This window comes from Erythranthe guttata, chromosome 9 (genome assembly GCF_056151865.1).
Source record: "Erythranthe guttata isolate IM_541 chromosome 9, IM_541, whole genome shotgun sequence".
NCBI classification, from domain to species: domain Eukaryota; kingdom Viridiplantae; phylum Streptophyta; class Magnoliopsida; order Lamiales; family Phrymaceae; genus Erythranthe; species Erythranthe guttata.
In genome coordinates, this window is record NC_142541.1 from 13,803,816 (window position 1) to 13,818,225 (window position 14,410).

Sequence of the window (14,410 nt, forward strand, 5' to 3'; positions counted from 1 at the left end):
GTATCTAGTTCAGCTAAATCTCACTAATGGTTCATCATCTTGATATTTAGTTTTATTTTAGTTCCTATGTCTCGATAGTCTATTTTTCATCATGCATGATGCATCTTTATAGTTCATCTTATTATAATCTATTGGTGCATAAATTTGTTAATTTTAACGTAATTTTTTTAAGATTGGATGGAATATTCCATTATTAATATTTTTTTATAAATTGTGAAAATAATAATAATTAATTAATTTTATAATTTTAAAAATAATATTTGCAACCAAAAAAAATATGTATTAAAAAATATAACTTAGAAATTTATGCAACATGTTGATTTACATTAATATACAAATAATCATTTAGATTCACTTTGTTGATATGAGTTGAATCTAGGAACATATATAATTACAATATATCATCTACGTATTTTTTTTTTCAATTGATTTTATTTTTTTATGATTAATCTAGGGTAAATTCCACTTTACCCCCTCGTACTCTGCCTGAGAGTCACTTTACCCCCTCGTACTCTCAATTTTATCGATTTACCCCCTTGTACTTGTACTAATTTCCCAATACAACCCTTTCCTTCAATTTTTGTCAATTTTGACTCTAACGCCATTTGGTCAACTCTGTAAATTACAAAATTGCCACGGCCTATAACGCGTCGTTTCTCCTCCGTCAACATTGTCATTTCTTCTTCTCCCACCATTTCCCCTTCCAAGATATCCCCAAATTGAACCCCTAACTTAGTAAAAATTAAGACCAAAAAATTGATCGATTCCACCCAGTGCAAAGAAAACAATATATGAATGTGTGAAACTTTCTCTTTTCTAATCTCGAGAGTCAAAATCGAAAAAAATCAATATTTACGTCAATATTTTGACTCTTGACCAAATGGCGTCAGAGTCAAAATAGAAAAAAGTTGACGAAGAGGGTTGTATTGGGAAATTATACAAGTACAAGGGGGTAAATCGACGAAATTAAGAGTACGAGGGGGTAAAGTGGTTCTTGGGCAGAGTACAAGGGGGTAAATTGGAATTTACCCATTAATCTATGTTAATATTTACAAAACTAATAAAATTATCTATGTTTTTGTATTGCTACTCTTTTATTCATAGTTTATTAAATATAATCACAATAACGGAATATTCCATCCATGAAATAAAAAAAATTCGTTAAGTTAACCCAAATTATACACTGGAGGACTGTAATAAACTGTATTGTAGCATCAAGAGATGAAAATGAGACAATAAAAACACGATGAACTAAAACGAAACTAAATTATAATATAAGGGACTATAAGTGATATTTAGCCTACCTAGCCCGAAAACAAAAAAAAGTACGATTTATACCGAAAATAATATAAATCAGAATATAATTATTGTTAACTAACTAATTAATTAATCAACCAGTAAGATATTAATTCAATCCCTAATCCAAATTAATTCGACGTACGTAACCGAACGAGCCCTAAATAAATCATCGAGTGAGGACAACACACATATATACACCATTACACACTACTTAGCCCTTTCAAAGACGGCCACTAATTACAAAAAAACCACCATTTTTTTCAGCCGGCTCTCCTCTCTCTAGTTTTGCCACCCCTACCCCTACCCCACCCGGCCACCCCCTCACCCCCACCCTACCCCCACCCCCACCCCCACCCCCAAATCTTCACACACACTTATATTTGGGCTCTCCTTTCTCATTGGAGGAATTGGTCTTATAGTTTTCAGTTAGCAAATTATATATATACACACACCTTCTCATCAAAACTATATATAAAAGTCACGTGCGCAATATTTGAGAATTGAGGGGATATATTTTCTCTCTCTAGAAGTGAGATTTCATGGTGAGATCTTCGAGGCCGAAGAAGAACAGTGACGTCGTTGCTGACATCACTGTCAAGAACAATAACAATAACAATAACAAGAACGCTGCCAAAGCTAAACGAACACGAAAAAGCTCCCCCCGACAGTCTCCACAGCAACGTAGCTCGATTCACCGGGGCGTTACTCGGTAATTTTTTCGCTTCGTATATATTTTTTATGCATGCAAACATGTTGATTCATTACTATTAATTTTTATTATTTTTTTTTTAATTTATGTATGATGAATATTTGAGAGGGGCAAAATGGTCATTTCACAGGCACCGATGGACGGGGAGGTATGAAGCTCATTTGTGGGATAAAAATTGCTGGAATGAGTCTCAGAACAAGAAAGGAAGACAAGGTTTCATTTCTCTCATCACTCATTTTCCAATTTTTTTTTTTTTTTTTTTTTTTTGGATTTAAAAATTATACGTAATAATAATACGGTTTACCGATTTTGCCCTTTTTCTTGATTTTGCTCTACGTACATAAATGGTGGTTATGGTGGATCCTACGTGAATGCAGTATATTTAGGTACGTACTTTGACCGTATTATTATTATTAATTATTATTACTATTATTATTTTATTATCTGATTATTCTCATTATTTCATCAACAATAAAATAAATAAAAAGGTAAAAAACAAAATCTTACTTCACAAAATCTAAATCCGGAAAACAAAAAAAAAAAAAAAAAGAAATAAAAGAAGCAGTAATAAAAGTCAGACTTTTTTTTTTTTAGTGATGATCGGCTTTTTGATTTGATTACTTTTGGCTTTGTTCAATTGATCTTATCCTTTTTTTTTCTTTTTCTTTTTTTTTTTTTAATTTAATTTTTAATTTATTATTTATTTATTTATAATTTTAATTTAGGGGCCTACGATGACGAAGCAGCAGCTGCACATGCGTATGACTTGGCTGCATTGAAGTATTGGGGACAAGATACCATCCTTAATTTTCCTGTAAATTATTTCTATTTTATTTAAATTTTTATTTATTTTTCTTATTAATTAATTAATTAACATAAATTTATGATCATATTAATTGTTTGGTATAAAAATATAGCTCTTAACCTATCAAAAAGAGATTATGGAAATGGAAGGCCAATCTAAGGAAGAGTACATTGGTTCATTAAGAAGGTATATTATATATAATATATAGTTATTATAAATTTCAATAGTATATATATATATATATATATATATATATTCAAAATGTTCTTTTGCAAAACTAAATTCCAGGAAAAGCAGTGGATTTTCTCGAGGAGTGTCGAAATATAGAGGCGTGGCAAGGTACGTACTAATAAACAACATATAAAATACTAAGAGCTCGTTCGGTTACCTATATTGGATTAATTCTCTACTGACTGATTAATTATTTAGTTAGTAAGACGTTCTGTTCGTTGGATTCGATCTTGTATTAAATCTGTTAATTAACATGAAGTTTGAATGATAGAACAATCTATTACTTGTTTAGTCACTCCATATTAAATTAATCGCAGGGGTGCTACTAATTTGATAGCGAACTTTGATTTTAGTAGCTTGTTTGAAAAAATATGAATCTTGCCAAGGGAACGTATTATTAGCTGATACTATCTAGTCAGTGGAACCTTATAGCGGTAACCGAACAAGCTGTAAACACATATCTTCTTCTAAGTACACACTTGAATTTTAAGTAATTTTTAAAGATGATCAAGTTAATTAAGAAAAAAAATTAATGATAAAGAAAGAAAGGCAAGTTAACATAGAGAGCTACTAGGCATGGAACTGATTAATTGCTCTAAAAAAAGTGTACAATTTGCCAACTACATTAAAATGCTACTTTTCATAAATAACAAAGTGGCCCCATTCTTTTTGACTTCTCACTTATAGTGAGAATGTAATGCTACTTTTTCTCATCTAACTTCTAACACCAAAAAATGCCCAAAATTTAATGAATCCTCCTTATTATTTTGAATTTAAGTTGTAGTAGGTATGGAGTTTGATGTCTATTTTTAATATTTTTATTCAATTTTGGCATTCAAAATGGCAAAAAATGACATTACAAGGACATTTTTTAATTTTGGTGTAGTTTTATATAGTAAATATTGATAGTATTTTGTAAATGCAGACATCATCACAATGGAAGATGGGAAGCTCGTATTGGGAGAGTCTTTGGCAACAAATATCTCTACCTTGGTACATACGGTAAGTTCACTTGAAGATTCTATTCTTATTTATTTACAGTTAAACCTCTATAAATTAATACAATTGAGGTCAGCAAAATTCTATTAGTTCAGCGAAATATTAAATTATCGATTTAATATATTATGTTATAGTCTCATTTGTGATATGCTTGATTGATAGGGATAAACTTTCAAACGTGGAGATGTAACTCTAGGACAAAATAAAGTTTTAAATATTTGAATAAAAATGTGGACTACAATTATAAAACAAAAAAATTGGTTACCTACATTAACAACCAAACATAAACATCACAATCCAATCAAATAAACAAAGTAGGGCAACCCTTGTTCTTGCCACTTGTCATTTGATGGATTTACAAGTATTTCCAAACTATTTGTAATTCTTGATAAGACCAAATATGTATAGTTAAATTAGTTATATATATATATATATATATATATATATATATATATATATATATATATATATATATATATATATATATATATATATATATATATATATATATATATATATATATATATATATATATATATATATATGACAATATTAAAATTTGAGGTCCACATCTAAGATCCACTAAGGTGTAAAGTAAATGTGCATATGGCCAAAGGCATATAATTGCAAATGGTTAGTAAGTGGGAATTAAAGCAAGAAAATGTGGTTGGCCAAATTATATGCATAGATCATCAACATTCAACTACCCTACAAATAAAATTCAAATTAGTTAGTGGTGGTCAATTGTTATAATATATAGTACTTTCAACATCCAATACAATGTTTCCTCACCCAAATCTCACCAAATTTCTCATGCAAATCATAATTCAATGTAGCATTTAATTGTGTAAGTAGTAGCTACTTGAATTTCCCATATTACCCCTCTAACCTTTTTGGCTTGTCATTTTTTTTAGCCACTCAGGAAGAAGCGGCGACTGCGTACGATATGGCAGCGATAGAGTATCGTGGGCTTAACGCCGTCACCAACTTCGACCTCAGCCGTTACGTCAAATGGCTTCGACCTCTTGAGAACAATCCTGACAATTCCGAAAATACCCCTAACGGTGACACTGAAGTTAGTACGACCATGCAGAATCCCGGTCAACAATTAGGGTTGGACTTGCTGGACCACCACCGGGAAAGCCCTAGCCCTACTGAAACCACCGGAATCTCGGCGTACCCTAGTGGGGCCAATGCCACATCAGCCCTAGGGATTTTGTTGCAATCTTCCAAGTTCAAGGAAATGTTGAAGCAAACCGCAACATGTAGCAACTCATCTAGCAACTCGGAGCCGGACCCACCCAAGAGCAGTTTTCCCGATCATATTCAGACATCGTTCGATATTCAAGATTCGAGCAGCTTCGTTGAGGAGCATGACATTGTCTTTGGAGACTATGATTCATTCGCGTCGTCAATGTTCCACTGTGAGCTTGACACTTAGGACGACGGAAATTAAGCAATGATTCATATTTATTTGAAAATATAAAAAAAAAAATGAAAATATAGAATTTGAAATTCATATTTATTATTTATTAGAAAGATCAAAAGATCAATTCTTGGATGATACTTAGAAATTTACTTGGAGGAAGAAGTTAGGATGGATAAACAAAGATGAATAATTATATATTCATTTTGAGATCTTAGATGTTCTAATAAAAGTATTCTTTTTGTTACAATAATATTTTCAAAATTTTCATTTTTGTGTGTAAAGTTTGAGCAAACTTATAAATTATAATTTTATTGGCCCCTAGTCCTTTCTTTTTTTCCCTTTTCCCTAATGTATTTAATACAATATTTTATATTCTATTTTATAGGGTAAATTACGGCCATCTCTAGAGTAATGTTAAATTATAAAAACAAATCTTCCATGTTTGGGTAATTACAATCATCCTCTCGAGTATGAATCTTCTAAATCTTATCTAGTTTGTACTCGTTTTGTGCAAAAATGCAGTTTCTGATGCACTACAATACGATATTTACAAGCCAAGAGACGCATCTTATAATCATCTTGTTTCAAAATGTTGAGCTCGAATGGGGTAAAACACTAAATTGGAGAAATATTCCACATAATCAAGAAGATTCTACTAAATTTGACACCGCAAGAGTGGATGTGTAAGAAGATTCATAGTTGAGTGTGTGGTTGTAATTAGCTTAACATGAGGAGTTTTTTCGTAATTTTACGCGTGACCATAATTTACCCTATTTTAAATATAAAATATTTTTTTTTTCAATTAGTCTAATATTAATATAAACACCTCTCTGCTGGCAAGGTATTATGTTAGTCATTTTCTAAGGCCCCGTTTGGTTGACAAGATAAGATTAGCCAAGATAAGACTAAATAATCTAATGAGACCGAATTATTTTATTGGAGCTTGAAAGGTCCAACAAAAAAAACTCATTAAAAGGCAAGATAAGCCATGATTATATAATTTTGGCGGGTCGACCCGGCAAGTTATTGAGGATACCAAACATCAAATTAAGTCCAACTATTTAGTTAATCATGGCTTATCTTGGCAACCAAACGGGGCCTAAATATATAAGGAAAACTCGAAAAAGCAATGAAGAATCATCAAACCATCAACCACAAAATTACATCTTCTAATATGATCAATACATTTTGATCAACACAGTTAAACTAAATTACAAAGGTGAAAACATTTTACTTTTTTTTTTACTTAAACTGAGCAGCAGAGTTTTGAATCAATGGAAGCCAAACACATGCAGAATGCTTGATAGCCAGTCAATGGATATCTGCATTACAATTTGTTTTTTTAGCTGCAATTAGTTTCTTCGTATTTCAAAAAAAAAGAAAAAAACCGGTAAAAAGAAAAATAGCGAACAGTTAAACGAAAATTACCTGTAATCCATCACATATTTAGACTTCCCCAGCCTCCCGAGTTGAAGTATCGTTTGCTTCCCGTTTCTCTATCGATCATCGAATAAAGCATTTAGAATTGTATATTTAAAATAAAAAAAAAATATTATTCGAAAAGTTAAAAACTCACCTCCAAAGTTAATTGGAAGTTCTTTACCGAGCTCTGGATTTTAAGACCTGCCCTTCCTCTATCTCTGAAATCCAACTCGTACTGTTTCGTAAACTAACGAAACACAACGCAGAAAAAAATCGGTCAAGACTAAATTTTCGAGAGGCGGCATTATTCATTGTAAGAAGTACCAAAATTACGATTTAATCGAGAAAAAAATCTTGCCTTGTTGTAAGAAGGGATCTTTGAGAATAGCTGATGAACTTTATCCTTGTTCGCCTCCCATTCAGTCGGTAATCCATTGATATGTTGTATCTATAATAAAATTAGATAATTAAATATTGTAAAAAAAAAAATAAGAAAAAAGAAAATCAAGAAACTTTATTAATTTTATTTTGTAAACCTGATTTGTATTCTTTAGCTGCATGGATTGGTGCTTCGGTATCCATGCCTTCATACTTCGATAGTTTCCGGTCCACGTCGATACAGTAGCCGTAAAACTATTCATTTGACGCGACAAAAGAAAACGATCAATATCCGAAAATCGAAAATCGTAACCATCTAAGAATATATATATGCAACGAATATCTTACTTCACAGAAGCCAATAGCTTCGGGTTTTTCTTGCTCGAGGATTTTAGACAATGGCCCTGATCCCATATACGATATTTCGATCCGATAATATTGGAAGTGACGGTCCCGATTAAACTATCGTCCGAGTGAGACGCGATGCCTTTAGTATTTTGAGCGATCGTGAATTCCGATCTTCCTCTTCGCCTTCTGTGATGAGCCACCGCTAGTTTCCGATTTTGCCTCCCCTTACCCTCCTACGGTGCCGTAATCGAAAATCAGAATTACATCATCACAAGTCGTGAGAGAATATTACATAGTTTGACATCAATTTTTCAGTTCGTAAATCGTCTACAAGAAGCAAATGCGGGTGAAAATGCACACACGAATAGTTGAATTTGTTTCCGATATAGGAAAAAAAAAACATCAAGTTTGAAAAAAAAAACGCCTCGTTTGGGAACAAAGGATAGGACTAGATAGACAATATAATCAAGGTGTATCAAAAAACGGGGCCCTCGTTTGGGAGTATAGTTTTGAAGGCGGTGATTAAAAACGGGCCCGATATTCAATCATACATATGAATATGAATGATATTGAGTCTCTTACACATTACCTAATACAATCCTTGTATAATCATAAATACCAAATACAAGATAATCACAAATTACATTAAGATAGAACAATGTAATCATAATCAATTCAATCTTATCAACATTCCCAAACGAGGCCGAAACATACTAATCACGAAATTCAAGAAACATAGCAAAACAAACTTGAAAAAAAAAATAAAAAAATCTTACATTAGTAATCATAATCAATTCAATCTTATCAACATTCCCAAACGAGGCCGAAACATACTAATCACGAAATTCAAGAAACATAGCAAAACAAACTTGAAAAAAAAAATAAAAAAATCTTACATTAGTATACAATGTGTACAAAGTTCCACCATCGAATCCATCAGGCGACGATTCCTTCACTATGATACACGAACACCTCCCGACATCCAGCGGCAACGGCCTGCACAACAATGCCCTGCAAAAACAAAAATTCAATCTTTATTTCTCCAACTTCAATTAAAAAAAAAAAAAAAACTTTTTGTTATTTTTTCAATAAAAAAATAAATTCAAATTTCAGACCTATTAGGCAAAGTGGACCAAGAAGAAACAGGTGCAGCTTCCGAATCCGAATAGTCCCACACATCGGCGGCTGCGTTCGGTTTCTCCGAATCGAGAGATTCCCATTTCTTCAGCCCGATAACCGAATCGGGCTCGTTCTTTTTTATGCACACCTGGAGTGAAGAAGGCTTCAATAGATTTTCCTTCATCTGGGACTTCCAATCGGAGAAATCTTTCAAGATTAGATTCTTCCCATCATCGTTAGGGTTTGTGTTTTCCTTGTCGTCGTCGTAATGCAATTTTCCGGGCTTGGCATTTGGGGCAGCGGCAATATTCTCTTTATTGTTGTTATCGTTGCGGCGTATGTGGGATCCAAGAGAAACACCATTTCCGCCGCCGCCGTCGCTGGAGGTGCGGTGGTGGTGGTGGTTCTGCTGGATGAGGGGGTTGCGGTGGGTGGAGGTGCAGGAAGACTGCCGTGAGATGGTGGCGGTTTTCTTGCAACCACCGGCCATGGGTTTCGTAATGGGTTTGTGGAGAGAGAAAGAGAATTTTGTTTTAGTTGAACAAGAAAAAAAGATTTATGTTTTTTCTTGGTGCCATTAATGGAAAGCAAGCAACGGCTATTTGAATTTGAAAATTTTGAATTAGTGTGTTGTGGAATTTGGGTGGTGTTTAAAAAGTTTAAACTTTAAACGGTAACTTTTTAAATGAGTTTGGGTGGGACTTTTGACTAGTGGGGGAGTGTGTGTTGTGTGTGTTTTCTATGTTGTCTTTATATTGTTGTTGGGTGGAAATAAGAGCCAGTAAATTTGAAATGTATCACATACTTTGGAAAAACTATTATGAAAACTATACGAATCCTATAAATATTCTTAAATAAGGGTAAATTACGGTCGCATCTGAAGTAATGTCAAATTACGAAAACTCGCTCTCGTTTGTGTAATTATAATCACTCATTAACTATGAATCTTCTTACACATCCACTCATGTGGTGTCAAATTTAGTGTAATCTTTTAGATTATGTGGAATATTATCCAGTTTGTACATATTTTACCCAATTTGGGCTCCACATTTTGAAACAAGATGATTATATAAACATGTTTCTTGACTTGTAAATATCAGATTGTGGTTCATAAAAAAATGTAGTTTTCACAAAACGAGTGAGTTCAAACTAAAGAATACTTCACAAAACCTAGAAGTTTGATGAATTTGACACCATAAAGATGAACGTGTAAGAAGATTCACAATTAGTGGGAATTGAATTACCCAAATAAAAAGATTTTTTATTTTTATTTTTAATTTGACCTTACATCATATATTAAACAAAGTTTATGTTAGCCAGTGCACATCTATGAAACAAAGGTTTATGTTTTCATAAGAAATTTGAAGTCTCTTAAGTCAAGTTTTCTACTTCTAAAGTTTCCATAACTGCCGCCGCCGCGGAACCACGGCCCATCGCCGCCACTTTCTCCGCCACATCAATCATTCCTCCATTAACTCTATCCTCATATTGGCATATCAAACCACTAACAATATCTAACACTAATACTAATACTAATACACAAATACATACATCTATACATTTTTCTTTTCAATTGTAAGCATTTCTGAAACTCCACATCTTCAATTGTTTACTTTCCAATTTGGACAAAGTTCATAACTTTCCACTTTCTTGAACACTGTCAAAGAGTCGCATAGTACCACCTCGTCCGATATTACGACAGAAACACGACGCTTTTTGAGGAGGTTCTAACATCTTCTTCCCCGGTCCACACTGAACCAAACCTCAAACAAATCCGCCATTCAACAATCTTCTCCGGAAACTTCTAGAACCTTCCACTCCCTCACGAATCATAATCCACCTCCGTAACATTATTCCGAGACGTCACCTTCGACTGCCTCACAAGATTCCCTTCTTCATCGTACAAATCAAGATCATCGCACGGGGCAGGAAAAATCCTACCAATCACACGCCCCTGTACGAAAGAACACTGGAATATTCTTTTCTTCTTGTAAGTAATTCCGATCAACACGTCTCGGAAAGTGACGTTCCTCACCGGAATTTCCGGGCTTCCGTAGATTCGAACGGGAATTCGAACCCCGTTTCCGCGGACCCCATCAAAGCTTATGTCTTCGATAATTGGGAGGGCTTTTGGATCGAACCCTTCGTCTGGATGCTCGTTGTAATCGGTCTTGATCACAATACCCACCCTCACATTATCCAGTGTCAGATTTCGGTAATTTACTTTTCGGACATATCCGCCCCTACCTGCGCTCGTCTTGATTCTAATGCCCCTTTTCGAGTTCCAAACGAGGAGATTTTCGATTGTTATATTCGAGACTCCACCTGACATTTCACTGCCTATCGATACTCCTGCACTGTTGTATTTTTAAGGCATCAATACAAAGAAATAACAGCAATTTCTTCACACATACACACACACACACACACACACACATTTTAGCCTTGTTTGGTTGCATTAATGAAATAGTTGGACTTTGTTGGATGTTTTTTAAACCCAATAATTTTCCGGGTCGACCCCAAAATATTATTTTTATCATTAGCCTATCTTGATTTACTAGAGATAATTTATTGGACCTCCCATTGTCCGATAACAAAATTGGGTTTTCATTAGATTATTTAATCTTTATCTTCGCTTACCCTATCTTGGAAACCAAACGAGGCCTTAATTGATAAACAATAAAAGAATAATGCAAGAATTGAGTACAAAAGACTAGCATAAGCATACACACCTTATCATAGAGCGAACAATGACATTACGTATGAGAATGTTGGAAGAAGGGCGCCCGTAAGCGATTCCATACTGATCCCATCCGCTTTTGATTGCAATTCCATCATCACCCACACTTATGTAACAATCCTCTATCAACATATTCTCACACGAGTCTGCAAAAACGAATCAAACATTTGGACATGTAATCCCAATCCCAAAATCACCAATATAAAATGCGAAAAATACATCAAGAAAGAAGCTCACATAATGAGATATAATTCGAGAAGTCAATTAAGAGCCTAAGAATTTACCGGGATCAATTCCGTCGGTATTTGGTGCACCAGAGAGTGGAGCCAATATCGTGACGTTTCTGATAGTAACATTCTGACAGTCGTAAGGATGAAGGGTCCAGAACGGAGAATCGCGAAGAGTGACATCAGATATATGAATATCTCTCGACCACATTAGCTGCACGAGTGGGCCCCGTGTGTGGTTCAGTTGATTCTTTCGATATTTGGTCCACCATGTCTGACCTTGTCCGTTTATTGTACCGTTATGCCCTGTTTTAAGTCTACTCCGGTGAGTATTATTAAACGACCAAAAGGAAGAAAAAAGAAATTTAAAAAACAACCAGACGAACAACACCAAGAAAAATATAGTCTGACCTGTTATTACAACATCTCTCAGATTCTGACCGTGGATCAAACTTCCGTAACGCGGTCCAGCTCGTTCTCTTCCGTAACCGTAAGAAGGTAAAGGAGGCATCAGTGGCCAGTACCTTTCATCCTGTCGAATGCAATATGACAAAAAAGGGTTCTAATATCAGATGTCTCTCCTCATTGTTCACTAACCTTTTTTTTAATGGGTAAATTACGGCCACTTCACTGAGATAAGGTCAAATGACGAAAATACCCCTCATGTTTGGGTAATTATAACCACCCCTAAACTATGAATCTTCTTACACGTCCACCCTTATGGTGTCAAATTCAACATAATCTTCTAGATTTCGTGAATGTTCTCTATTTTGTGCTCATTTTGTACAAAAATGCAGTTTCTGATGCACCACGATCTGATATGTACAAGCTAAGAGACACATCTTATGATCATCGTGTTTCAAAATGTGGAGCTGGAATGGGGTAAAACAGGTACAAGCTGGACAATATTTCACATAATCTAGAAGCTTCCACTAAATTTGACACCCGTGAGGTAAGTTTAATAGGATTCATAGTTAATGGTGGTTGTAATTATCCAAATAAAAAAAGTTTTTTTCATAATTTGAGCTGAGGTGGCCGTAATTTACCCTAGAATATTCATATATAGCAAAGTTTTTTTTTCCGAAATTTCTGCACAACTTCGAGGAAGCTAATTTGCAAGCAAACAAAATAAACAATAACTAAGATACAATTAAACTCTATAAATTGATACAGTTTGGACTAAAAAAATTCTATTAATTTATCGAAATATTATATTATCGAACTAATAATTTCACAAGTTTTAACGAGTCAGGACCGAAAGAAATTATTAATTAAACGAGTTTATTAGTGTATTGAGTATTAATTTGTCGAGCTTCTGCAACACAAATGAATTATCCAATGCTATGAAGAAACAATAAATTAAGTAATAATGGTCACTCACATCAATTCCGAGAACGACGGCGTTTTGGGCCAGAAACAAAGTCATGTGGCTAGTGAGGTTAAACGGCGCCGTTAGCCAGCGGCCGGACTCAACATTGAGCTGCCCACCACCACGGCGGCGGATCTCGGAAACCGCCGTCTCGAAAGCCTTGGTATTCAGAGTGACGCCGTCGCCCACCCCTCCGAAATCGGTGAGATTGAAGACGATCGGCCGGAGCCTGGGAATCGGCCGGGGAGGTGGGGCCCAGAAGCTATCGACGGCTAACTTCTGCCAGGAGATTATGAGGATGAATCCGACGGCCCAGATTACGGCGAGTAGGATACGGTGGGATGAGAGAATTGCAGGGATCGATTGGAGCAGACCCCTTGATTCGGGTCTGATTCTGAAACTGCTGCTGCCAGGTAGAAGCCTTGAAGATTCCACCATTGTTAAACACCTTTGAATTTAAATAACAGAAGATAGAGAGAAAATTCTGAGGTGAAAAACGATTTGATGATGAATCGAAATTTCTTGAATTCTGAGTTCTTTGGGGAACGGAAATGGAAATTTCACTTCACTCTTTTTTTCACTCAGTATTCGTTTTTCGCTTTTCGTTTTTTTTTTTAATATTTATTTATTATTTTTATTATCTAATATTGGTTATAGAAGAGTTAAATACACTTTGCACCCCTGAAGTATAACATACGTAGCATTTATCGTTTATAAAGTATTATTTGTAACATTTCCCAAGTATTATTTATAACATTTCCCCCTCGACATCAATTATTTTATATTAAAATTTAAACCATGACAATCTAATTATTGGATCATAAAACGTAGAAACATAACTAAAATTAAATTATTGGAGAAAAAAATTAAAAGTTAATATATATTATATAATAATGAATGAAAATATATTTTAAGAAATCAATGAACTAAAATAAATTTAAATACTTAAGATTAATATTAGTTATGTATTGATTTCATAAAATTTATCGATATGAATATATTCGATTAATTGGTTAAATCTTATTTATAAAATATGTACGCATCACATCATAATATCTTTAAATTTTAAAATATTGTATTTTTCAACAGATACTTTTAATTCTATAATTTAATTGTTCTTTTAGTTCTTCCTTTCAATAAAAGAGAAATTTTTAAGACATTATAATTTAAAATACAAATTAAATTATGCTTGAAGGATAAGTGTTATAAATGATACTTTAGGGAGATAAATGTTACTAAATGTATATTTATGGGTGTAAATTGTATTTAACTCATTACAAAATTCTAAAAGATTGCACTGAAACTTCATATCGGTTATTCGGTACACCAAAAATT

General features: G+C 33.9%; 3 protein-coding genes across 4 annotated transcripts; 1 reads left to right on the top strand and 2 right to left on the bottom strand.

Annotated features, from left to right (window-relative positions):
• Positions 1-1,694: 1,694 nt before the first annotated feature.
• LOC105976097 (AP2-like ethylene-responsive transcription factor At1g16060) lies at positions 1,695-5,811 on the top strand. 2 transcript variants are annotated; one of them, XM_088822974.1, is made up of 7 exons: positions 1,695-2,008; positions 2,139-2,221; positions 2,734-2,822; positions 2,926-2,999; positions 3,102-3,152; positions 3,970-4,046; positions 4,958-5,607. In XM_088822974.1, exons 1-7 carry the CDS (start codon positions 1,839-1,841, stop codon positions 5,482-5,484), a joined length of 1,071 nt encoding a protein of 356 aa, XP_088679100.1. In that variant the 5' UTR covers positions 1,695-1,838; the 3' UTR covers positions 5,485-5,607. The 2 variants fall into 2 exon arrangements, with proteins under 2 accessions (XP_088679100.1, XP_088679099.1); XM_088822973.1 differs by lacking the exons at positions 1,695-2,008; positions 2,139-2,221 and adding an exon at positions 2,294-2,394 and having other exon boundaries at positions 4,958-5,811.
• Positions 5,812-6,602: 791 nt separating this feature from the next.
• Positions 6,603-9,363, bottom strand: TLP8 (tubby like protein 8). Its single transcript, XM_013001389.2, has 8 exons — positions 8,736-9,363; positions 8,517-8,631; positions 7,621-7,853; positions 7,431-7,527; positions 7,253-7,342; positions 7,049-7,141; positions 6,901-6,968; positions 6,603-6,794 (listed from the first exon to the last, which is right to left on the bottom strand). Exons 1-8 carry the CDS (start codon positions 9,227-9,229, stop codon positions 6,719-6,721), a joined length of 1,266 nt encoding a protein of 421 aa, XP_012856843.2. The 5' UTR covers positions 9,230-9,363; the 3' UTR covers positions 6,603-6,718.
• Positions 9,364-10,274: 911 nt separating this feature from the next.
• LOC105976008 (putative polygalacturonase) lies at positions 10,275-13,702 on the bottom strand. The gene is made up of 5 exons (XM_013001283.2): positions 13,088-13,702; positions 12,118-12,238; positions 11,764-12,012; positions 11,472-11,625; positions 10,275-11,096 (listed from the first exon to the last, which is right to left on the bottom strand). Exons 1-5 carry the CDS (start codon positions 13,511-13,513, stop codon positions 10,562-10,564), a joined length of 1,485 nt encoding a protein of 494 aa, XP_012856737.2. The 5' UTR covers positions 13,514-13,702; the 3' UTR covers positions 10,275-10,561.
• Positions 13,703-14,410: the final 708 nt, after the last annotated feature.

Bases quoted from the DNA above. Each gene is read 5' to 3' on its own strand.
- LOC105976097 (XM_088822974.1), top strand. From the start codon at position 1,839: ATGGTGAGATCTTCGAGGCCGAAGAAGAACAGTGACGTCGTTGCTGAC. The intron at 2,009-2,138 runs GTAATTTTTTCG...GTCATTTCACAG, and splicing joins ATTCACCGGGGCGTTACTCG to GCACCGATGGACGGGGAGGT. The intron at 3,000-3,101 runs GTATATTATATA...ACTAAATTCCAG, and splicing joins TACATTGGTTCATTAAGAAG to GAAAAGCAGTGGATTTTCTC.
- LOC105976008 (XM_013001283.2), bottom strand. From the start codon at position 13,513: ATGGTGGAATCTTCAAGGCTTCTACCTGGCAGCAGCAGTTTCAGAATC. The intron at 12,239-13,087 runs GTGAGTGACCAT...TGCATTCGACAG, and splicing joins CCGTCGTTCTCGGAATTGAT to GATGAAAGGTACTGGCCACT. The intron at 11,097-11,471 runs GTGTGTATGCTT...AAAATACAACAG, and splicing joins ATTGTTCGCTCTATGATAAG to TGCAGGAGTATCGATAGGCA.
- TLP8 (XM_013001389.2), bottom strand. From the start codon at position 9,229: ATGGCCGGTGGTTGCAAGAAAACCGCCACCATCTCACGGCAGTCTTCC. The intron at 6,969-7,048 runs GTGAGTTTTTAA...GATGATCGATAG, and splicing joins ACTTCCAATTAACTTTGGAG to AGAAACGGGAAGCAAACGAT. The intron at 6,795-6,900 runs GTAATTTTCGTT...ATTGTAATGCAG, and splicing joins AAATATGTGATGGATTACAG to ATATCCATTGACTGGCTATC.